Source organism: Tamandua tetradactyla, chromosome 2 (assembly GCF_023851605.1).
Source record: "Tamandua tetradactyla isolate mTamTet1 chromosome 2, mTamTet1.pri, whole genome shotgun sequence".
Taxonomy (NCBI): domain Eukaryota; kingdom Metazoa; phylum Chordata; class Mammalia; order Pilosa; family Myrmecophagidae; genus Tamandua; species Tamandua tetradactyla.
In genome coordinates this window covers 204,545,782-204,570,057 of record NC_135328.1, presented here as the reverse complement: position 1 = coordinate 204,570,057, position 24,276 = coordinate 204,545,782, and the positions used below count along the sequence as shown (strand labels likewise).

The 24,276-nt window shown below is 47.9% G+C and overlaps 2 protein-coding genes across 6 annotated transcripts in view; one reads left to right on the top strand and one right to left on the bottom strand.

Annotated features, from left to right (window-relative positions):
- The first annotated feature begins 10,308 nt into the window (after positions 1-10,308).
- On the top strand, positions 10,309-24,054 carry LDLRAD2 (low density lipoprotein receptor class A domain containing 2). Its single transcript, XM_077150939.1, has 6 exons — positions 10,309-10,564; positions 12,352-12,777; positions 16,288-16,419; positions 18,153-18,314; positions 18,439-18,856; positions 18,993-24,054. The coding sequence occupies exons 1-5, from the start codon at positions 10,483-10,485 to the stop codon at positions 18,681-18,683; spliced, it is 1,047 nt and encodes a 348-aa protein (XP_077007054.1). The 5' UTR covers positions 10,309-10,482; the 3' UTR covers positions 18,684-18,856; positions 18,993-24,054.
- HSPG2 (heparan sulfate proteoglycan 2) overlaps positions 19,039-24,276 on the bottom strand; it is a 98,087-nt gene continuing 92,849 nt past the window's right edge. For all 5 annotated transcript variants that reach the window (XM_077150930.1, XM_077150932.1, XM_077150931.1 and 2 more), the window contains 10 exons: positions 23,956-24,200; positions 23,428-23,599; positions 23,211-23,333; positions 23,049-23,105; positions 21,381-21,456; positions 21,188-21,266; positions 20,996-21,066; positions 20,767-20,850; positions 20,343-20,446; positions 19,039-20,248 (listed from right to left, as the gene is read on the bottom strand). In XM_077150930.1, coding sequence (XP_077007045.1) covers positions 20,076-20,248; positions 20,343-20,446; positions 20,767-20,850; positions 20,996-21,066; positions 21,188-21,266; positions 21,381-21,456; positions 23,049-23,105; positions 23,211-23,333; positions 23,428-23,599; positions 23,956-24,200 — 1,184 coding nt within the window. In that variant the 3' untranslated portion in view covers positions 19,039-20,075. The remainder of the gene's footprint in view (positions 20,249-20,342; positions 20,447-20,766; positions 20,851-20,995; positions 21,067-21,187; positions 21,267-21,380; positions 21,457-23,048; positions 23,106-23,210; positions 23,334-23,427; positions 23,600-23,955; positions 24,201-24,276) is intronic.

Genomic DNA, 24,276 nt, shown 5'->3' with positions numbered 1-24,276 from the left:
GTCTAGTATTCAGAATATAAAGAGATTGTTCAACTCAACAACAAAAAGACAGACAACCCAATTACAAAATGGGCAAAAGACTTGGACAGACACTTCTCAAAGAGAAAATACGAATGGCCAAAAGGCACCTGAAAAGATGCTCAAATTCCTTGGCTATTGGGGAAATGCAAATAAAAACCACAATGAGATATCATCTCACACCCACCAGAATGGCCATTATCAGTAAAACAGAAAACGACCAGTGCTGGAGAGGATGTGGTGAAAGAGACATATCTACTGTTGGTGGGAATGTCAAATGGTACAACTGCTGTGGAAAACCGTTTGGTGGTTCCTCAGGAAGCTAAGTATAGAATTGCCATATGAGCTGGCAATACCATTGTTAGGTGTCTACTCAGAGGATATGAGGGCAAGGACAAAAACAGACATTTGCACACCAATGTTTATAGCATCATTATTTACAATTGCGAAGAGGTGGAAACAGCCAAATTGTCCATCAACAGACGAGTGGCTAAACAGACTGTGGTATATACATATGTCATGGTTAGGGACGTGTCGACTTGGCCAAGTTGTGGTAGCTGTTTATCTGATTGGGCAAGTACTGGCCTGTTTGTTGCAATGAGGACATTTCATAGGATTAGGTCATGATCATGTCAGCTGCATCCACAGCTGATTCCATTTGTAATTAGCCAAAGGGGAGTGTCTTCTACAATTAGTGATGCTAAATGCAATCATGGGAAGCCTTTTAAGGAGGACTCAGAAGAGACAGGCCCCATTCCTGCTTCGGCTGGTGAGCCTCTCCTGTGGAGTTCATCCAGACCCTCCATCGGAGTCGTCGGCTTCACAGCCTACCCTGTGGATTTGGACTTTGCATTCCTGTGGTCACGTAAGACACTTTTATAAATTTTATATTTGCAAGTGTTCCCTGTTGATTCTGTTTCTCTAGAGAACCCTAACTAATACAACATGCGATAGAATTTTATGCAGCTGTAAGACAGAATAAAGTTATGAAGTATGTAACAACATGGATGGACCTTAAGGACATTATGCTAAGTGAGATTAGCCAAAAACAAAAGGACAAATACTGTACAGTCTCACTGATGTGAACTGATATTAGCGAATAAACTTGGAATATTTTGTTGGTAACAGAGACCATCAGGAGATAGAAACAGTGTAAGATATTGGGTAATTGGTGCTGAAGGGATACAGATTGTGCAACAGGACTGAATATAAAAACTCAGAAATGGACAGCACAATGCTATCTAACTGTAATACAATTATGTTAAAACACTGAATGAAGCTGAATGTGCAAATGATAGAGGGAGGAGGGCTGAAGGCATAAATGAAATCAGAAAGAAAGATAGATGATAAAGATTGAGATGGTGTAATCTAGGAATGCCTAGAGTGTATAATGATAGTGACTAAATGTACAAATTTTAAAAATGTTTTTGCATGAGGAAGGATAAAGGAATGGCATTACTACAGGGTGCTGAAAATAGATGGTAATTAATATTTTAAAATTTCACCTTGTGTGTGAGACTAAAGCAAAAAATGTTTATTTGGTACAAAATTAAAAAAAAAAAAAGGAGTTGGACTAGACTTTGCCACTGCAGTTCTGCAGCTGTATTTGCTTTTTTATTCCTTCTATTGGAGGTTAAAAAAAACTCTTTGATTTCATTATATCCAGAAATTACAAACATCCTCAAGAGTATTTAAAATAATTAAATAAATCAAATAATTAACAGAAGAGCATAGGAACTCTCAAATTCCACGATCTTCACCTAAAACTTAATTCAACAGGCCAGTCCTCATTCTTTCTGTCTCACTTATCTCTGCCCCCAGGGCCTAAGCACTTATGGCAGCTATCAGAGGAGCAGTGGGTGCAGAAAGATGGTTTAGAATTCTTTTTCACTGGGCCTGGAAATTAAAAATAGTAAGCATAGAAGAAATGCTGTGGAATTGTCCATGTTTGTTAAAAAAATTTTTTCAGCAATACCTTTTCCATGGTAACCCTAATATTCAGATCATTATTAAAATATAACTGGGGTTGCAATGGTGGCTCAGTGGCAGAATTCTTGCCTGTGATACCAGAGACCTGGGTATGATTCCTGGAACCTGCCCATGCCAAAAAAAAAAAAAAGACTAATCTTAGGATAGGAGTAATTGAATGTAATCTGATTACCAAATTTCAATAAATAGAATGAAAGGTCTTTGAGAGATATGGAAAAGTTTCCCTGGATTTTGGCTTGGGAGAAATTAAACAACTGCAGTATATTTTCCAGAGCTTGATAGTCAATATACTTTAAAGGTGATTCAAATGTTTAGAATATTATAAAAATAAAGAGATTTTTTTATACCTCCAATAGGAGGGGGGAAAAGCAAATACAGCTGTGAAATTTGCAATGGCAAATTCTAGTCTGTTTCATGTTTTTATATTGTATTTTTTAATAGAAAAAATTCAATTTTATTCTGCTTAGGTATGTTCTCCCTCAATTTATATAGGCATTTGTATAAAATAAGCTAGTATTATAAATACATTATCAAAATGCCCCTCAAAAATAGCCTAACTAGAGAGGTTGCATAAACTGAACAATGTACCTGGTAAGAATTATATTTATATAATATAATAAAAGGAGAATATGCTGATACTTCAAATATATCCTATTTCAAAAATCATTTAAGTGTAGTAAAAAATATAAATGAGATTTTTTTCTAGGCTTGATTACCTGGATTCCAAAAAATCTGGCTTTTTAAAATATGGCCATTTGTTACTTCAGTATATGGAAGAATTTGAATTTGTAGTGGCTTTGTTAGTGTCAATCAGTATATTTTTGTTAGTGCTGTCATGAATAGGAAAGACATAATTAAAACAGTTTATATTCTAGTTAGAATATATTTGTACTAGGGTGAAGTATAAGACAATAGTAGTAAAGGAATAAGAGTGCTGGAAGAATTTAAAAAGCAGACAAAGAATGACCTAAGAAGACCTCATAGAAGAGATGATGCTTGTAAGACCTTTAAATAAGAAAGTAGCATTTGAATAAAGAGAGCTCTGAACTAGCTTTCTTTTTGAAGCCATAACTTAATTATGTGAACTAACATATTCCAGGTATTATTTAGCACTCGAGGATAATGTTAAGAAAAATTTGTGTTTTTTTCTGGATATAAATCCCTTATTGAAAGCTGATCATATTTCAAATTTAGGCTCTTCTGTCCTTTTACGGAAGTGCTGGATTGAACTGAGAAATTTTAGGCACATTGTAAAGCAGTCATTTGTGTGTAGTGAGTATAAAGTATATAAATGCCTGGCTGTGTTCCAAACCCAAGCAAAAATTTCTTCCTTCTTCCATTATTTTGTAGTATCTCTGTCTCTTACCCCCACCCCTCCATGCATACTGTTATTGGAAGGTAGTATGCATGTTCAAAGAGCTTTGTGAATTTTTAAATCAAATTTATTTCTAATTATAGACAATCTGGATAAATAAAAATTGTAGGTGGAATGGATATGGAAAGTTGTATAGTGTCTGAGAAAGTAAATTTTGTTTGTAGTCATTATTGACTGCAAGCCCTGAATGAATATAGAAGGTTTATAAAAGTCATAAATACTGACCAAAAATTGATAAGCCTGTTTATAATATTTTTTTTAAGTTTTTGCATCAAACTATGTATTCATACAAAACTAAAGTTTACTTTGCTTTCTGTTAAAGTAATGTAAATTGTTAGTCAGCTCTTAATGAAAAGTTATGAAAGGTTTTTCTCAACCATCTGAATTATCTGCCTAGAAGACAAAAATTTTGTATCAGAATTTCCTTGTTAATGTCTTTACTGACTTAATCAACATTTATTTCAGAAGACGCTTCTTCTTACTTTTAAAGGAAAACTGTTACAAAGCATTTGTTCTTTCATCTTGTAAAAGTGAGGTGCTAAAATAGTTTAACGTATTACAGAGAAGGTGTTTTGGAAGTATTACAATAATTTAAAAAAGGATTTTCTATCATTTGTTAGCTAAATTTGTTTGGTAAAATATTGTTCATGTATTTTGAGATTGTGTAAAAATTCTTAAAGACCTGACAATGTTTTCACTATCCATGTTATATCCTGATATTGAGCTGTATGTTAGACAACAGTATTATATTGTTAGCCATAGTTTTCATTTATTCTTAGAAAAAGCTACTACTCCTGGAACAATCATATTTTTTGTCAGTCCCACTACTTGGCTCTAATGCTTTTCTAAAAGTATATGTGGTCAGCTATAAGTCAGAACCTCACCTACAACAAACAGGAACTTTAAAAGAGAAACAAGACAATACTATGGCCTATATTTAACAGGAAGACATCAACAGTACCACAGCAATGCCAGGGGTAAAGAATTGGTGGGGAAGGATAAGAGTAAAGGGGAGATTTGGATTTTCTGTTTGCTGTGGATGTGTTTATCTGTATTTTTCTCTTTGGAGCAATGAAAATTGTCTAAAATTGAGAGTGTTGATGATTGTACAACTCAGTGAGGATAATCGAGAGACATAGACTGTTTCCTTTGGACGTTATCCATGATGCCCAATAGACGGTGGTGGCTGAAGGATACATTGAGAAGTAGAAAGGCAAATTGTGGTGCATGCATATGGTGGAATATTATGTGGCTACAGAAAGGAAAAAAGTCATGAGGCATGCAGTGAGGTGAATGAAACTTGGGGACATTATGTGGTACAAAATAAGCCAGAAACAAAAGAACAAATGTTGTATTGTCTTAGTAAATACTTAGAAGAAAATTGGAGTATAGATTGTAAGCTTCTGTAATAGTCGTATTTATCCAGAGCTGTGATTGTTATTCCTAGATTCTGAGATGGTGTACTATATATATACAACCTGGTATCTCCCTGGAACTTTGGCTACCTGTGTGACACCTAACACTCAGAGTTGGAGTTCTGCAGGAGTTCTGAAAGTCTGCATTGCCACATGCAACAACTGTTAGAGAAACTGAAAAAGAGATCAGTCTTAAATTAGTGATAAGAATTAAGTCAATCTGGTCAGGACTGAAGTAAATCAGAATAGAGGATAAAGGATGACATTGTCTGTGTTAAGAACTTCACCTATTATCTGAGATCAAAGGAAGAAAGTTTTATTTTGTCCCCAACCTAAATTTTCTGCAGCACATAATCTAACTAAACTTGTCTGGATAGCTCCTTTAAACAACTTAAACACATGGAGTCCAGAATGGAAGTGAGGGCTTGTAATTATGTACAGCTTAATGTAATACCTGGATATCCCAGAGTATGTTGGGCATATAATTTTAAAGTATTGGCAAAGTCCCTGAAGGGACTGGAGAAAAAAAAATGGAACTATTAAACTTTACTACTGGGGAAACCCCTGATACTGTCTCAAACATTAGGGGCTCCCAAGTCAATAGGCAAAGCCCTACATCTTAAGCCTTGCTCTTATGAAAGCATATTTCTATAGCGGAGAAGCTAATCCCACTTATAGTTATGCCTAAGAGTTACTTCCAGAATACCTCTTTTGTTGCTCAGATATGGCCTCTCTCTCTAAGCCCAACTCTGCTAGGAAAATCATTACCCTCCCCACTACATGGGCCATGATGTCCAGGGGTGTGAGTCTCCCTGCAACATGGGACATGACTCTCAGGAATGAATCTGGACCTGGCACCATGGGATCGACAATGCCTTCCTGACCAAAAGGGGGAGAAGAAATGTAACAAAATAAGGTATCAGTGACTAAGAGAGTTAAAACAGAGTGGAGAGGCTATTCTGGAGGCTGCTCTTACACAAACTTCAGCTAGAGATTGCTAATTACCACACTTGGCCAAACCCCAACCAAAACCATTCCTGTTAACACTAAAGACCACCTACAGCTCTTCGGAGATCCTACAAAAGTTTCACACACTAAGATTACTTTCCAGAAACCTACAACCAGATGGGTCCCTAGGCCAGAGAAATCCTGTAACCATAGGCACCAGCCTTTCCAAGAACATCAATCAGTTGCATCCCCCATGTTATCAACAGCCCTTTCCAACATGAAAAGGTTAGAATGGGAATAGCTTAAATATCCCTAAAGACTGAGAGAAAGATCAAAGGAGAAGGAGCAGTTATAACAGAGAAAATAGGATATAACAATTGAGCATGACTGCTGAATCATATAGATATCTCTTTTAGTCTCCATTGTCTTGGAGAAGCTGGAAGAAAAGCCCAAAATTGTGTAACTGTAACCCACACAAAATTCTGAAATCTGTTCTATAACTAGTTGTTACAATGTACTTACAAATTTATTGCTTTTTTGTATATGTTTCATAATAAAATTATTAAAAAAGAGAAGCAGAACAAATTTATAAGTTATATTGTATCTGTTAATTAACATAACTTTTATAAATGTGCAAAGGTGAAACAGGACAAAACCTCTGCTGTGGTTTGTCAACATAAGACAACTGTTAAATATTTTATTTCTGAAAGTAGCTTCATTTAAAAATGCTTATAAGAAAATAAGGGCTTAGATTGTAAGGTCTTACAGCAGTCACATTTACTCTTGAGTTTTATTGTTATTTCTAAATTCTGAGATGCTTTGCTCTTTGTATAACCTGCTAGTTCCCTGGAACAAGTATCTGTGTGGCCTAAGACTCAGAGTTAGTTCTCCAACTCTGAAAGTCAGCATTGCTCCATACAGCAACTTTTAAAGAAAGTGAAAAAGAAATCAGACTCTGATTAGAGATGTGAATGAAGATAATCTGGTTAAAACTAAGGTAAATCAGAATACAGGGCAAAAGATAATATTGTCTGTGTTTTAAAACTTTAACTTTTGTGTGAGACCAAAAGAAGAGATGTTATTTTGTCCAAAATTTAAATTTTCTATAGCATACTATCTAATTTAACCTGTCTGGTCCCTTTATTTAAACAACCTAACTCAGTTTTATTTGACATGAAACCTAAAATAAAGAATAAAATCTTCATATTCTGTACAAGTTGTTATACCCTGATGTATTTCAGAGTATTTTGTGCAAAAAAAAAAAAAAAGTATTTGCAAAGTCCTTTGAGGGATTGGAGAAAAAGCATAACCTCCAAACTTCTAAACTTCCCCACCTGGGGAATTCTTGGTGGTCTCTTAAGCAATAAGGGCTCCCAATTTAATAAGCCAAACCCTCCACCTTGAGGCTTGCCCTTACGAAACTTATTTCTGAAATGGCAAAGCTGAGCCTACTAATAATTAATGCCTAAGTGCCATCCCCAGAAAACCTCATTTGTTGCTCAAGATGTTCAGGGTTTCTCTCTCAGCCCGAAGGGTTAGCTTTCTCTTCAGGCCTCTTGCTTCCAGAAGCTTCCTGGGAAGCGTTTTCCTTCTTCATCTCCAAAGGTTGTTGGCTAGTGGACTCTCGCTTTGTGGTTTTGTGGTGTTCTGAAACTTTCTCCAAAATGTTTCTTCTTTTAAAGGATTCAAGTAAATTAATCAAGACCCACATAGAATGTATGGAGACATATTTCCATCAAATCAAGTTTAATTCCCATAATTGATTGAGTCACGTCTCCGTGGAGATAACCTAATCAAGTTTCTAACCTCTAGTACTGAATAGGGATGAGAAGAAACCATTGCTCCCACAAGATTGATTAGGATTAAAACATGGCTTTTCTAGGGTACATAAATCCTTTCAAACCAGCACACCCATTTATCCAATTTTTTTATTTTAGAGTCTTATGATCACTGAAGACAGTCCCTAATGTTTATTAATGAAGGGTCTTGGGTCAGCCCAGAACTAACCCACCCCAAGTTCAAAGTTATCTTGATAATGGAAACTGAATCTAAACAAAATGGGCCCCCCTGACTTATGCAGAAGCTTAGACTTTAACCTGTAAGTCACCTATACCTCATTATAATACTAAAAATTATGCCCAGCAGCATATTAAAGCTGCCATTTTCTTACATATGTTCTGTGATTAAGCATGAAATTAATCTGCACATGCTCAATAATTAGATCACCTCTAATTACTTCACCTGGGGCCATTATCCTAAAACCTGCCCATCTTTTAATTCTATAAAACTACGAGAATTACTGCAGTTTAGGGAGACAAAGTTTTGGGTGGATAGGCCATCTGCTCTCCTGCTTCACACCTAGCAATAAACTCTTTCTCGGGCGGGCCATGGTGACTCAGCAGGCAGAGTTCTCACCTGCCATGCCAGAGACCTGGGTTCGATTCCTGGTACCTGCCCATGTAAAAAACAATAATAATAAAAAAAATAAACTCTTTCTCTCTTTGAAACCCCAGTGTCTCAAGAATTGGTCATTGAGTGCATTGGGCAAAGAATCCACCATCTTTGTTAACAAAGGCATCATCCCCAGAGTAATTTAGGCAGTGAATAAAGAAGCATTTGCAAAGTTCCCTTGGGGGACTGGGGAGAAGGAGGAAATATTCAACTTCCCCATTTGGAAAATTTCTGGATTCTCACAAGCAGTGGGGACAACCAAATCAACAGGCCAAGCCCTCGATCTTGGGGTTCAGCCCTATGAAACTTATTCCTGCAAAGGAGAGGCTAAGCCTACTTAAAATTATGCCTAAGAGTCACCCCCAGAGAACCTCTTATGTTGCTCAGATGTGGCCTCTCTAAGCCAATTCGGCAGGTGCACTCAGTGCCATCCCCCCTTCGTGGGACATGACTTCCAGGGCTGTGAATGTCCCTGGCAGTGAGGGACAGAAATCCCGGATGAGCCGGGACCCAACATCAAGGGATTGAGAAAGCCTTCTTGACCAAAAGGAGGAAGAAAGAAATGAGACAAAATAAAGTTTCAGTGACTGAGTGATTTCAAACAGAGTTGACAAGTCCCCCATCCTGAAGGTTATTCTTACGCATTATATAGAAATCCTTTTTTAGTTTATGGTGTATTGGAGTGGCTGGAATGAAGTATCTGAAACTGTTGTGCTGTGTTCCAGTAGCCTTGATTCTGGAAGACGATTGTATAAAGATATAACTTTTACAATGTGACTGTGTGATTGTGAAAACCTTGTGTCTGATGTTCCTTTTATCCAGGGTATGAACAGATGAGTAAAATAAATAAATAAACACTAGGGGGGATAACGGGTAAAATGTATTAGGTAGATGGAAATACTAGTGGTCAATGAGAGAGAGGGGTAAGGTGTATGGGATGTATGAGGTTTTTTTTTGTTTTGTTTTGTTTTGCATGGACAGGCACCAGGTATTGAACCCGAGTCTCCGGCATGACAGGTGAGAACTCTGCCACTGAACCACCGTTGTCTGCCTGAGGTTTTTTTGTTTTTTTTTTTTTTTCTGTCTTTCTGGAGTAATGTAAATGTTCTAAAAAATGATCTTGGTGATGAGTACACAACTATGTGATCATAGTGTGCACACCACATACGGAAGGTATGTGTATAAAAATCTGTCAATAAAGAAAAAAGAAAAAAAAAATCATCAAGGTGATGCTTTTTCCCTGAAGACTGTAGCCTTCTTGACTGGCTGCCAGCAATCCTTGGGCCTTGGTCCCCCTGCTCCTTGGCAACGCACATGGGCTTTCCTAGGCCTGCACTTCCTGTGGCTTTCTCTCCTATCTGAATTTCAGTCTGCTTATAAAGGACTCCAGGAATAGGACTAGGACCCATCCTGATGGAGGTGGGCCCACCTCCACTGAAGTCCCCGCATCAAAAGGTCCTACTTACAATGGGTTCACACCCACAGGAGTGGATTAAGTTTAAGAACATGTTTTTCTGGGGTACATACAGGTCCAACAAGAAATAAATAAGCAAAACAATTCCAGAGAGATAATAAATTCGGGGACATGGAATCAAGTGCCCAAGAGGGAGAGTGCTCATTTAGGTTGGGTGATGGTCAGAGTAGTGAGGTCTCAGGAGGTGGCATGTGAGCTGAGACCTGAATGACCTAGAGAAGCCAGCCAGGGGACATTATAGGAGAAGAGCACTCCAGGCAGAGGGAACTGCGAGTGCAAAGGCCCTGAGGCAGGAATTCATGAAGTTAGTAATAGAGCAGACTCCTGGGTCAGTGCTTCTCCACCACTTACTACCTCGCTAGGCCCTCTGAGAGGCTCTTTCAGTGTCCTGGACCTCCCTCAAACTCAGACCCTAAGGTACCGATTTGTCCAGAAAGGCAGTGGCTCTCTGAGGCTGTGGGCTCCTCCCCTGTGGCAGAACCGGACCTGAGTTTCCTGGTTCCTGTCTGGCAGAGGGTAAGCAGACGCCCTCCCACCTTCTTGCCTTGAGGCCCTAGGCTCCAGCCCCAGCCTCAGCCTCAAATCTCCATGGCAACCCCTAGACACAATCCTGACCCGAAGGAGGAGGAACGGGGAGCAGAAAGATCATTGTGAAGAGACCAGAGTTGCTGGCGGACTTGCTTTCCCTGGCTCCTCATTCCTGTTGGCCTCCTGCTGGTCTGGCTGGGACCCCATATCCCGGTTTCTCCAAAGACCCCAAGCTGAAGGTTCTGCAGGTCTGTCTGTGGGTGGTTGGGCACAGTCGGGCCGGGATGGAGGCCTGTGTCCTGCTGCTGCCCCAGAGCCTACTCCTGCTTGGGGCAGCCGTCCTACCTTTAACTGCTCTGGAGACAGGTGAGCATGATGGGTCTTGGCTGGAGTAGACAGGAGACTAGGGTCCCCACCATCCTTAGAGATGGCCTCTTCCTCAATCAGTAATCACTCTGATGGGCTGGGACCCTTGAGTGGGGGGAGGCTGGGAAACCGTGTACCTGGTCTTGCTTAGCACCTGAGTCACCCAGAAACAAAGGCTTAGGAAGTATGCCTGCCAGCCCCAAATATTGCAGGCTTAAGAGTCTGACAGCCCTGTGTTCACACACACACATTCTGCTTCTTCTAACATTTGTACAATTTGCGATAATTGTTTCACCTTTCTAGGTCTCTGTGGTAAAATGGGAATAAATTTGAATTTATATAAGATGAGATAACCATGTGCCTAGCACATAGAAGGTGCTCAATTTGTTCAAGATGTACGCCCTCCTACGCCCCTACCTACGCATGTATCCTGGGCAGACTCCGGTTTTACAGGTCTGCACAGATATGGGAAATGCTCCCACATCCTAAGCCCCGATGGAAAATGTCTTCCCTCGGTCCCCTGTCCTCACTGGTCCTCTTCCACCCACTGGTGCCCCTACCTTGCACCGGGAAACACGATTCCTCTTCTCTGTCTGTACTTACAAAATTTAGGGCTAGTTTGAGCATGTTCACAGTTAATTTGAGCATGTACACATTAAGCTCATTTAATCCTCACAATAACGCTGTAGCAGTGAGGGTGTTTTTGGCTGGAACAGAAACCAATCTAAGTGGAGCTTAAACCATAAGGGCATTTATTATTTCACTTAAGAGGAGTGGCTGTAGATGGTTCCAGAGATGGTTAATTCAGCTGCTCAACTATGTCAGGGATACTTTGCAATTCTCATGACCTCTTGCTTGCAAGGTGGCTGCTACAGCTGTGGACATCACATCCTTAGCCAACAGCTTTCCCAAGCAGGAAGAAAAAGGAGCTCCTCACCACACAGCTCACCCTCTTTTTTGTTTTAATCAGGAAGGAAAATTTTTCCCAGGAGCCCCCAGCAGACCTCCCTGTAAGTCTCATTAGCCAGACTGGTTACAAACCAAACCCTAAACCTGGCAAATAGAGTTAGGATTACCAGACTTGATTTCGACCTGTTACCAAGGGGGCTTGGTGCATTCTGCCTGATAGCTGCAGGAAATCACAGTTCTCTTAGCAAGGAGAAATGGGATGGTTGTTGGGTGGGCAGGCACCCATCTCTCTCTGCCCCGTTTTGAATAAGATGATGCTAGCCCACACTTGTGTAATACTTGTGAAGTGCCACGCTCTGTTCGGTGCACTGCACACACACATGCTCATAATCCTCTACCTGCAGTTCCAAAATCCAGAAGGCTCTGAAATACAAATTGCTCTTAACTAATTTATTGGCAACATCTGACCTGCACGGACAGGCTGCTGTTTATTGGCTCTGTTTGATGCTCTTAGGGTGACTGGTCATATGACTGTTCTAGAAATATGAATGTGTTTAATCCTGGAGGGCTGCTGCAGATTCCATTTGAGGCTGCAACATAATATACTATACATACATCCTACTGTTTTTCTAAAATCTGAAAATTCTGAAACACATCCAAGGGTTTTGGTTAAGGGATTGCATATTTGAATCAAGCCATTTAATCCTCATCCAAAAATTCTAAAATTGGATCTATTACTTAATCATCTCCATTTAACCAATGAGGAAACTGAGGCTCAGAGAGGGTAAGTGACTTGCTTGGGGTTGCACAGCCAGAAAGGGCAGAGCCAGGCTTGGAACCAAGACGCCTGGGTCCAGAGTTCGTGCTTTTTCCTGCAGCCAACCTGGTGGACCTCTGCGGGAGGACGTGGCAGGGGGACGGGCTCCTGCTGCGCTCGCACTCGGCATCGCGCAGGTTCTACTTTGTGGCCCCGGACACGGACTGCTGGCTCTGGGGACGGGCGGCCACCTCTGGCGACAGGATCAGCTTCCAGTTCCGCTTCTTCCTGGTCTACAGCTTGACCCCAGCTTCCCCAGCGCCCAATGCCTCCTCCCCGGAGCCCGCCGACCGCTGCTTCCCCGGCTCCTACCTGCAGTTCTACGAGGGCTCGCCAGGGGCGCCCCAGCCCCTGGGGGTCCCTCTCTGCGGCCGGACCATCCCAGCCTCGGTGGCATCTTCAGGACCCTCCCTGGGCCTGCGCCTGGTCACGAGAGGTCGCCAGCCCCGTGTGGACTTCGTGGGCTACGTCACCTCTTTCCGGTTGGGTGGGTTTAGGCTAAATGTCAGGGTCTCTGGGAGAGGGAGGAGGGGGACTCAGGGCCCGGGGCAACTGCGGGCTATGGAGCCTGGGGGCACAAACGGACAGCCCAGTCCTGCTGGCTGCTGTGAGCACAGGAAGGTGGAGGGGGCTGGGCCTAATAGAGGGAGGGGGCTGCCCCAAGAGGGTGTATATTGCAGGGTCAGGGGGTAGCCATAAGGACCCAAAGAGCCAATCTAGTGGATGTGTAGGCCATAGTTCCATCAGCTCCTGGCACATGCACAGTCATATGCTCTTGTGCACACGCGCGCGCGCACACACACACACACACACTGTGCTTCCCCCTTACCCCCATTCCCACATTCATGATACCTCAAGCCCAACTTGGCATGTCTGACATGTGTCTTGACACTGACATGTCTCTCAGTGTGGAGGTGGAGGGATCTTCCCTAAACCAGTTCCAGGTGGGGATGTGAGTTATGGCTTTTACAGGTAAAGGAAAGGGATAGGGATCAAGGACTTAGGTGGTGTCCACACGATTCACTCTTGTCAGGTCAGTGGTGATGCTGGATGGCTGTGAGGAGGGCACGAGCAATCGCTCAGTCCTGTGCCGTCTCAAGTCCGTCTTGTTCCAGCTTCAGTGACTTGATTTAGATGTGGATGTGCAAGCCCTCATGTGCGGAGTCTGCACGACTCTTTTCTTAGCTGATCCTTGGGAATGTCAGACTTTTGTCTTTGAGGAGAAAGTCACAGGCTCACTGGGCTCAGGGTGTTCTTGACGCTATTCTGCCGTCTTCCTCCTGTAAGCAGAACTGAGAAAGTCTGGTTAAGGTCCTTCTGGAACCGAGTACAGAGAGTGGACAGCTAAGCTCAGCCAGGCAAGCATGTTTACTAGCTGTCACTCACACACACACACACACCTCATACACTAACATCTACACGCTTACAATACAAGCACACAACGCACACATATCCCTCACACGTGCAAATGTGTATTCATGTACCCCTTACACAACCACACACGGTACACACATACACACTCCACACATACATTGCACATTTTACATCACACTGGATCTTGTCTGTTCCTCACTGTGACTCTGCCCTGCCAGTGTTCTTATCCTCATTTTTATAGATGAGGAAACAGGCTTGGCCAGTAAGTGGAGCAGCTGGGATTGAACTATTAGAGCACGTCCTCCCACGTGGATGGAGTTTAAGGCTTGAGGCCCAGCAGGTCCCTGGATTTGAAGCTACCTCCTAATGTCCCCGCAGGGTTTCTCCAGTGATGGCGAGCAGGCAAGCTGCCAAAGCCCAGCAGATTCCAAAACACAGAGACGCTTTATCTCTAGCAAAATATCCAGACTTGAGAATTAAACATGAGTTCCTGAGCACTTCGAGACGAGAACATGGGGTCTCGGATTGCCAGCACGAGTTTACCAAGAACTGACGTGCAGGGCCCCAAGCCTGAGCTGGTCGGAGAGCGCCCCCATGTGGTCTCATTTGTCTCCTTAGTCAAGTCCCACTTCTCTGGAATTGAGCATGCTCTGAATTTTGGATTTTATATTCTCTCTCTTCCTCATTAGAGTCTTTGGCTCTGCAATGAGAATTTAGGGTGAAATTTGCACTTTAAATTCTCAAAGTGGTGACCATTGTGCCTGGGTTCTCCTTTCTGGCTCCAGTAGGCTGTAGCTTGCCAAGGGCCAGTTAAGTTGCTTTGCAAACAATTCTCATTGGCTGATTGAAAATCAGGGATGTGCCCCCTTCTTCCTCACTTCCTTCTTCCTCCCCCTGCCTGTCATCTTGCCCTCCTGCAAGGTGCACGTATTAGCCAGGGAGGTCGGGAATGCTGCAGCTGCTCTGTGTTCAGCGGTTTGGGGCTCTGGAAAAAGGTGGCAGTGGTGAAGCCCTGTCATGGTTCTGACTTCCTTAAATCAATTTTGTGATCCAAATGAGGAAAGGTTCATTTCACATCCTCTGGTCACACACGCAGTCTCAATCGCTCACATGTGCTAGCACACCCTGCCTGGCTTATGCAAGCACTTTTACATTCATACTCAAATATGACTCCCCATACATTCCCACACTCATGTTTGTGTTTCCACCCTTATATACATTTACTCTTCAACCCACATGCCTCCTATTTATTAGAGTAGTCACCTTTGTTTGCAAATGAAAGAAACCAACTCAAAAGGGAATTTTGGAGGGCTTCTATAACTGGCATATTAAGGGGTGGATTCAGGTATGGCTGGATCTATGAGCTCAGTAATATCACCTGGGCTCTGTCTCCTTGTTCTTTCTCTCTGCATGTGCCCTGTGTGGGTCTGTTTGGCGTCCATCTCAGGCAGCAATTCTTTCTACTTGGCTACACAATGATCCTGCAGCTCCAAGTTCACATCTCCAAACTCAACAAAATAGAGAGCAAGCGTATTTTCTTATGGCCCTAGCAAAAGTCCTGGGGCCAAACGGTGTGGGTCATATGTCCATTCCTGTAGCCAGGAAATGGAATGCTCTGATTGGTCAGGCCTGAGCCACATGCCTACCTCTAAGCCATGCGTTGGTCAGTTCCATCTGAACTGCCTTTTCTCCACAGAATGGAATTCTGAGTTAGTAAACTTGTCTGCCAAAGCCATAGAGTTCTTTCTCCTGTATGCACTTTCATTCATTTAACAAATACTAATTGAGTACCTGCTAAGTGCCAGATGCTCTAGGGGTACAGCAGTAAATAAACCAGAAGTCCTTGCCCTCTTGGAGCTTGTAGGAGGAGAAGAAACAAGTAAATACACGGTCTGCAGATGGCAGTAAGTGCTGCAGAGGAACCCCCACTGGAGCAAGGAGAGTAGGAGTGCTGGGCTGGGGATGCTGATCTTATAGGAGGTCAGGGAAAGCCTGTGGACAGCTGAGCAGGCACCTGAAGGGAGTGAGCCATGCAGTTACTCATGGAAGAGCATTTCAGGCAGGGCTCATGGTGAGTGCAAAGCCCTGAGTGAGAGTTGCTGGGAGGGCTCAGTTTATTGGTATACGCACACTTGCAGACACACTCACACCCAGTGTGTACTCAGTGTTTGTGAGCATGTATGCTGAACCAGGCTTCCTGGGGCTGAATTCCTACTCTACTGCTTAGCTACGAGCTGGATGGTCTTGGTCATGTGACTTAACCTCTATGCACCTCAGTCTTCTCAGCTGTAAAATGGGGTCAAGCAAATTACTTACCCCATAGGTTTGTGCGAGGATTAAATGAGCAGGGATGTGAAGTGTTTAGAACCGTGTCTGGCTCAGAATAGGAACTCAATAAATGTTGGCCATGATCTTCATCACCCTCATCCTTATGACCCTACACCTCTCTCCCATGAAACACACCCTCCATACTCTGCACGCAGATGCAAACCTCTGCACATGCTTGATGGCGAGCCCTCTTCTGCCTGCACTTCCCACACTCCCTCACTAGGGGGCTACATACCCTGCTGTGTCACAGGCCTCCCCCAGGGTCCTCATTCCCAGCTTCCCCTCTCGGCCCCAGGGTCCTGTGGGAGCTACTTCCGCTGTCGGAATGGCAGGTGCATCCCCCCGAGCCTGGTGTGTGACGGTTGGGACATGGACAACTGTGGCGATGGCAGTGACCAGGCCTCCCAGCATCCCTCTGAGTGTAGAGGTCAGTGATAACCAGGAGGGAGGCTGGGCCCTAACGCCCCTTCCCTGGGACAGAACCCTCATCACAGCAGCCGGGAACGGGTGAGATGGTGGACCCAAGGATCAGAGAAACGTAGACCTGGCACAGTGCTTGAGATGTCCTAATCCAGCTGTTTCCAAATGAATGTCAGTTTGAAACTTTTTCCTAAAATGGAATCTTACACAGAGGCCCAAGACATCAAAAGAAGAGACATTCTGCTTACATGGGGTTGGGGGCTCTGAGCCCTGGCTGACTTGTGTCCCCCCCCGCCAAGGGCCCTGAATATGACCCTCGAGGCATACTTTGCAAACTATCGATGTAGTTCAACTCTCCCATTTTACAGATGGAAAATGAGGCCTAGAGAGGATAAACTAGTCCATGTTTACAAAGCCAGCAAGTGACATAACCAGAAATGACCTCTGTGCACATGGAGGACCACCAGCTGGGAAAGTCCTTCCTGGAAGTCTGGAGAGTCTCCCTCCCTACACCAGGTGTGGGAAGGAGGCAGGGCTGCCACGTATGGTTGAACAGGTTGTTCACTGCAAAAAGGCAGCTGGCTGAGGGTTGAAATCCAGTTTCTGCTCTGCTTGCCAAATCTGAGTGTGGGTTGAGGGTCAGGGGTCGGGCGGGGAGGCTGTATCTGCCCAAGGAAGGATTAACTTTTTCTCCACTCAAAGTTTCTGTCACTCTGCTAAACCCTGCACTTGCAAAGCTATCACTGCCTTCTTCTAGGGGTGCATTTTCCCTATTTGTCCATCCAGAGTAAGTGTATTTTTCTAATGTGTGCAAAAGTGCTACATAGGTTAGTGGCAGGCCTGGCTTGAGGCGGGAAGGGTGGTCAGGAGAATGGATAAGACGACTTTTGTTCTCCTTTAGCCTGAGAATCAGGGTGCAGGGAGGTCATGGCCTGGCTGGGACTGGCAGGGCATGGATGGGGCAACTGCAGCAGAGTGACACAGGAGGAGTGTGAGCTGCAGACGGCTGTGGCCATGCACGGGCTGCCTCTGCTTTTCTCCTGAGAACTGGATGCTCATTCTTTTGCCTCCGGCAGGCCTCTGCTTAACTCAGTCCCTCAGTGAGCACTTTCCTAACCCCTTTATTTAAACATAGCATGCCCTGTTCCCTGCTTTATTTTTTTTTTCCGTAGCTCCTATTTCCATTTTACAATTGTCTTCCTGCACTTATGGGGACATTGTTCGTCTGTTTTGCTCACTGCTGTATCCCCAGTCCCTAAAGCACTGCCGGGGGCAGAAAGGGTGCTAGAAACTAGTCAAGTGAGTGGTAGAATATGTCTCAATTTCTCGCTATGCCTCAATTTCCTTATCTGTGAAATGGGGATGATAAACCTACCTTTCAAAGTTGTCATAAACTTTAAGTGGAACGCTGTATGTAAAGGGCCCAGCCCAGAGCACGGAAAATGCTCCCTGCAAGGGCAGCCTCCTGCCGTCCTGCCTCCTCTCAGTCCTTTCCCTGCACCTTGAGTGCAGTGAAAGCTCCATTCAGAAACCCTGGGCCCTGGGGCTGGACCACAGGAGTTCCGGTCCTCCTCTTTCGCTTCCAGCTGTGGGTCCTTGGCATGTGACTTCCCCTCTGTGTGCCTCGCTCCCCTCATCTGTCAAAAGCGGATACTGATGACAACCTTGGGGAGGGTTGTGAGGTTACCGACATGGGGGCGCTGGTGGAGTGCCTCCCGCTCTTCTTCTCTCCCGCTGCAGGGGTCTTCACGGTGCCCAGCCAGGCCAAGAGCCTGGGTGACGAGGCCTCCAAGCCCCTGACCCTGCCCTCAGCTCCCAGGTCTGCAGGCCCCTTCGAGACTGCAGCGGAGAGGAGCACCCCTGCAGGCCGGAACCCTGCTCCCCAGGATGTGGCAGCCAAAGGTGGATGGCACCTGGCATTCCCCCTCCTCCCACCGGGACCACCCGTGCTTCTCTCTGGGCAATGGGGAGGGGGCGCAGTGGGCTCAGACGGAGGCCTGAGTGCGGGCTCCCCTCCCTGCCTCAGGATCCCGGCTGTGGGGGTTGGCGCTGGCCTCCTGGTTGCTCCTGGCCTCCACCGGCCTCCTCCTGGGCCTCCTCAGGTGCCGCTGCTACTCCTCCTGCCAGCTGACCCAGGGGGCTAGTGCCCGCAGAACCTGCCTCCGCTGCAGCACAGCCTGCACTACCTGCTGCCCAGGGCCCAGCAGGGTTGCCCCCGGGGGTCTGCGGCCAAGCATGTCAGCCCACCAGGGTCAGGGAGGCCATCCCTAGAGGCTGTGGGCCCCGAGGAGAGGGCAGGCTTGGGGTCCCACAGAGCCAGGCTTCCAAGCCCCCCTGGGCTGCTGTCTGACCTTGGGTGGGTCACTTAACCCTCCAAGACTCAGTCTGCTCCTCTGGAAAATGGGAAGACTCCTGCTTCACAGCGCTGTTGGGACCTGCACATGGTAACTAGCCCTCCAGATTGAGGGGTGGCTGGCATTTTGCTGGTTCAGCCCACGGCAGGGTGTGGGGACCACGCCAACCTGAAGCTGTCCTGCTTCCTTCTCGGACCTCCCCTGCCCCACCCTGCCCCACCCTCAGGTTCCCCCCCAGTGAAGCCTGAGTCAGAGACACAGGAGACAGCCCCGGCAGGGATAGCACCGTTTATTTAAGAAAAATCAAGACAAAGACCACAGGAAGGTCCCTTCTAGGACAAAGAGGCCAGGCAACCCGACCCCACAAACTGAGGGCTACTGACGGGGAGGGCACTTGCCCCCAGCTGGGCCCTCAGGCTCCCACAGATGGGGTGGGGCTGTTACGTCCCCTCCCCTGCCCTCCCAGTCAAGGGTCCCGGCTTCTCCCACCCAAGGCACTAACTCTCTTCCCACCCCATCCCACTCCCCCACCCCCCACTGTCCCCTGGGCCTTCACTTCCAGATAAGTGGGGGGAGGTGGCCTGGCGTGGGCTGGGAGACCTCAGTGCTGGACTCCGCCTGTAGCAGCTCCTGGTAAGACTTGGGGTGGGGTTTCCCTTGCAGCCCCTGAGGGTGGGGGCCCTGGGCTGGGTGTTGGGGGTGGGAGGAGGGATGCAGGCCAGGGGGCTGGGTGGGAGGGAGAGAGGGTACCAGGAGCAGGAGGCCTGGCTGGCGGGGAGGAGGTGAAGGAGGGCTGGGACTTGGGCTGGCAGGGGTAGGGGACTGCCTGCCTGGGAGTGAGCTGCCTTTTCCTCCAGGGCTGGCCCTAGACAACTTTCCCAACCACGGGGAGGGTGGCAAAGGCTGTTGCTGATACCCCCTCCTGTTCAGATAGCTGGTGGGGCACTGAATGGAAGCTGAGGCTGGAGTGTCTGAGAGTTGTCATAGGGCAGCCTGAGGACTGCAGAGATGGGTGGCCCATTTCACCCTGGGTGGGGGCCTGACCCTGAGTCCTGGCAGCCTTCTGAGGCACCCCCTCCTGTACAACCTTTCCTGCCCACCAGCCTGTGGGTTTGCCCAGGGTTGTGTGTGTTGGGGTGGGGGTGGGGGTGGCATGCCCACCCTCTAGTCCAGCCCAGGGTAGTAGCAGCAAAGCATGGCATCACCTCAGTTTCTTACAAAAAAACTCATAATAATAATATTAATAATAATATACTCGTCGTTGTCGGGCTGGGCTCTGCCCGGGAGTCCATGTGGGGCTGGCGGGTGCCTATGAGGGGCAGGGGCGCATGTTGGTGCCCGCCTGGGCGCTGTGCTGCAGGTCCAGTGGCTGCGGGGGCGTGGCGCCGGGCCGGGGGGAGTGCAGCACCAGGTTCCTGATACAGCCCGTGATGCCCGCGGAGAACCGGCCCCCGGTCAGTGCAGCCACGCTGGGGGCTCCACCTGGGGGGACAGGAGGGACCGTCACTGCCCGGCCTGGGCTCCAGGAGTCTGCAGGAGCCCATGCCCTCAGCCCCCACCCCAGCCCAGGACTTACCGATGTAGACGCTTCCCTTGGCGTTGACAGCCACGTTAGGGCCTGGGGACTGGCCGCTGACCAGCTCCTCACCGTCGATTTGGATGGAGCCTCTCCGGCCCTCTCTGCGGGGGGACTGGGTCAGGCCCCTGACCACAAACTTCCCCATCCTCCCCGACTCAGCAGAGGGCCAGACCGAAGAGTCTGCCTCCTACCCCGTGTGTTGTGTGGTCCCCACACTGGATGAGAGATCTGGCCTCCAAGTCAGCTTCCTGTCCCCACTGCCCTGCCCCTGGTGTCCCCCATCCCCTGTGGTGCTGGCCTGCCCCCTGCCCCCTCCCCATGGAGTTCCACCCCGTCCTTGAAGCCTGGGCTGTGGCCGGAGGATTCTCCTCCCACCCAGACTCTGGGCCTCTTTCCCCCGTGCCCGGCTGGGGTGCCTTACCGCAGAGCTGTCACCCGATGCCACTCGCCATCGTTGATCGGGTCCTCAGAGACGAGGCGGGCCTCCCCGCTGCCCAGCTGGTAGCTGCGGGTCACCCAGGCCCAAGAAAGTGTTAGCTGGTGGGGGGAATGGAGCTGCAACTTCCCAGGGTGGGAGAGCCGTGGGGATGGGGGATGGGGGAATCAGGGGCCAGAGAAGGGGAAGGAAGGGTCGGGGTGCCAAGACTCACCTGAAGACAAGGTGCCCATCCTCAAGCCCAAGACTGATGAAGTCTTTGCCTCGGCCGGTCTCTCCCACCTCCTGCCAGGAAGCACAGGGTCTTTGGGGTCCCCAGCCTGGAGAGTTGGGGTCCCCAAGGCTGCAGCCTCTGCCTTGGCCCTCCCCCCTGTCCTGGCTGCTGAAGCCTGACAGCCACACTCACCCCGCCCTGCCAGAGGAGGAGGCCGCTGGCCGTGGTGGTCCGCACCTCCAGCTCGATGGTTTCGGGGATCTCGGGCAAGCTGCAGAGGGCAGGGGCAGGTCAGGGGGCAGAGGTGTCCACGGCTTAGGTCCCCTTCCCCTCCCGGTGATGAGCCTGCCTCTGGGTCCCCAGGTTCTCCTGGGACCTATCTTACCTCCTGGAAAAGACGCGGCTCGGGAGGGCCAGGAAGCCACCGTCATGGAAATAGGCTCCGTACTGCCCAGGGGCATCTGCGGGAGAACATGCGCCCATGAGACGCCTGCCCACCACCTGGGGTCCCGCACCAGTCCCCTGGTCCCCACCTCCACTCCCACATGGACTTCTACTGGGGGCTCTAAGACTGCGCTCCCGGGCGCCCCAGACCCCCACATCTGAGGTCAGGGTCTGTGAACCTGGATGTGGGAAAAAACTTATTTTCACTCACTTCTCACTGAAGTTCTTACCATTAGAAATGTAGGCAACAAACCAAAAATAGTAGTAGCAGGACCTGCAACTTTGTCACTAATAGGAGTCAAAACTATTTGCTCATCACCCTTCAGTAGTGGCAGGTATTTCAAATGACTGTTTATATTTATCATTCTGAAACTGCATTAGCTATCAGAATCACCACTAGACCTTATTATTTAAGAGTTGAATAAAGAAGTGCAGATATTACATATCAGAAAACTTAAAAACTCTTTTGATGCCCTTATATTGGTACAACTGGTTTCCTCTGAAGTCCTGTGCTTTACTTTATGGAGTCAGTGGGCGGGGGTCCCTATTGGCTGGCTGTCCTGGTTTTAGCACTGAAAGTTCTACCACCTGAGAAACCCCTACGTTCTGAGCTCCTAAGGAGGGAGAGTGGACAACAAATGGTTAAGAACCTTCGTGGTCCCAGATGGGAAGACAAGCTTGGGACGATGGAATGACTTTCCTAGGAAGTGGAACACTGGATTACCACCTGGGCTTTCCGGCTCCAATGTCCACCCTGGGTGTGGCCCCCGCATCTCAGCTCCACCTGCTCATGGCCCATCCTGCAGGCCAGCGTTGGCCACTGGGAGCCTGGGAGCCATAAGGGCAAGGGACACTTTGCCACCTTCCACCAAACGACGGGGCTAACAGCTTACTTTTATCGAGCACCTACTATGCACCAGATGCTGTGTGGGGGAGACTGCCCACACATCTGTGTCACTGGCCCTTACAACAACCCTAACAGCCTTGTGGAAGGATGATATTTATCTGCATTTTGGGCTTCAGGAAACAAAGGCACAAAGAGGCTGATTTGTCCAAAGTCACACAGCTGGTAAGTGGCAGGGCTGGGATTTGAAGCCAGGATGGTTGGCTTTAGAGTCCATACTCTTAATTGTATCTCCTGCCTCTCCTATTATATTAGTGATAAGTAAGAAGATATGAGTCTATAAAGCAGCACGGTGCCTGGGATATAATAAATGTTCAACAAACTTCATTTTTTATTATCTTCACTTTTAACCAGACTGTGGAATCCTTGAGAGCGAGGCTCCTGCTTTATTCATCTTATACTTCCTGCTCCCCAGGCAAGGCTGAGCATGCAATAGATGGTTGTTGACTTAATAAACAAATAAAGAAGAAGAAACTGGGGCCTGAGTGGTTAAAGGGCCTACCCAAGGTCACCCAGCCAGCAGGTACAGGGTAAAATCTGGCTCCATATGGCTGTGTTCTTCTCTATTCTGTGCCCAGTGAGCCCCTCACATGGGCCTGTTTTGCTTGGTGGCCAGAAATGAGGGTGGTGGAGTGTCATCGGAAGAGGGAGCTGGGAGGAGATGAGCCCACACAGCTTCCCTGGCTGGTCACAGCAAGTACTTACCGTTGCCCCCACTTCCTTCAAGATGCCAATCAGACTCCGCCAGGCCATGTCCAGTGCCTGTAGGGGAGGACAAGGTGCAGTCGTTGGGCACAGACACCCTGTGGGTGCCCTGTCCAGCTGAGGGCCCCTGGAGTGAGGCAGGGAGCAGCCAGGACTGCTTACCTTGTTGGCAGCGTGGGCCAGAGAAGCCGGGTAGACAGAGGCAGCGGGTGCCCTGGCAGGTGCCCCCATGCAGACAGGGCTCACGGAGCTGGCAGGGGTTCTCCTCGTGCTCACAGAGGTCTCCTGTGGGTCGGGGCAGAGATGAGTGGGTGTGGGTAGGTGTCACCCTGCAGGCCCCATGCCCTGTCCTCTCGATGCTCTGGGCAGGCTCACCCACCTTTGAAACCATCTAGACACAGGCACTGGAACTCATACTCGCCAGCGGGCAGGCACGTGGCGCCATTTCGGCAAGGCTGGCGCTCGCATGGGGAGCTGTCGTAGCACTGCCCAATGCCCTGGCTGCCTAGGAAGCTGTAGGTGAGGTCCAATCGCTTCCCATTCACGGACACCTGTGGGCACAGGAACACCGAGGGCCTAACAGGGGCACAGGTGTGTGCCCAGGGAGAGAAGAACGTAGCAGAGGGTAGCTGGGAACCCAAGGTGGGGCGTGAGTGGTAACACAGGACTTCAAGGTAGGGAGGGAGGAAAACAAGGTGAGTGCCTGCCGTGGGCCAGGGGCAACCATGTCAGCACAGGCAGCAGTACAATCCTCCAAGGTAGGTGACATCACCCCCTCTTTACAGATGAGGAAACTGAGGCTCAGAGAGGAGCCGCATCTGCTCCCAGAGCCTTGGGCTGGCCACAGGAGTGGCCTGGTTTGGCTCCCCTCCCCTCTCCCACTTGCCCTCCGGTCGCAGGACCTCACCTCGCCCACGCAGCCGCGGAAGTGGGCGCTCATGTTGGTGGCTGGAGACAGTCGCACAGAGGGCTCCACGCCACCCAGGTAGAGGGCCGTCTGCAGGTTGAGGCCCTGGCTCTTGCCGGGCGAGGAGCGCAGCACGGGGCGCCCGCCGTTCACCCGCAGGCTGCCGTCCTTGTTGAGGCGCTCGGCGGACGCGCGGTGCCAGCGGCCCAGGGCCAGCGGCTCGGGGCTCCGCAGAACGGCCAGCCCTGGGGGGGTGGGGGGAGCGCGGGGGTGCGGGGGGCTGAGCACACGAGGCCCTGCCCTGCCCCGCCACACACAGGA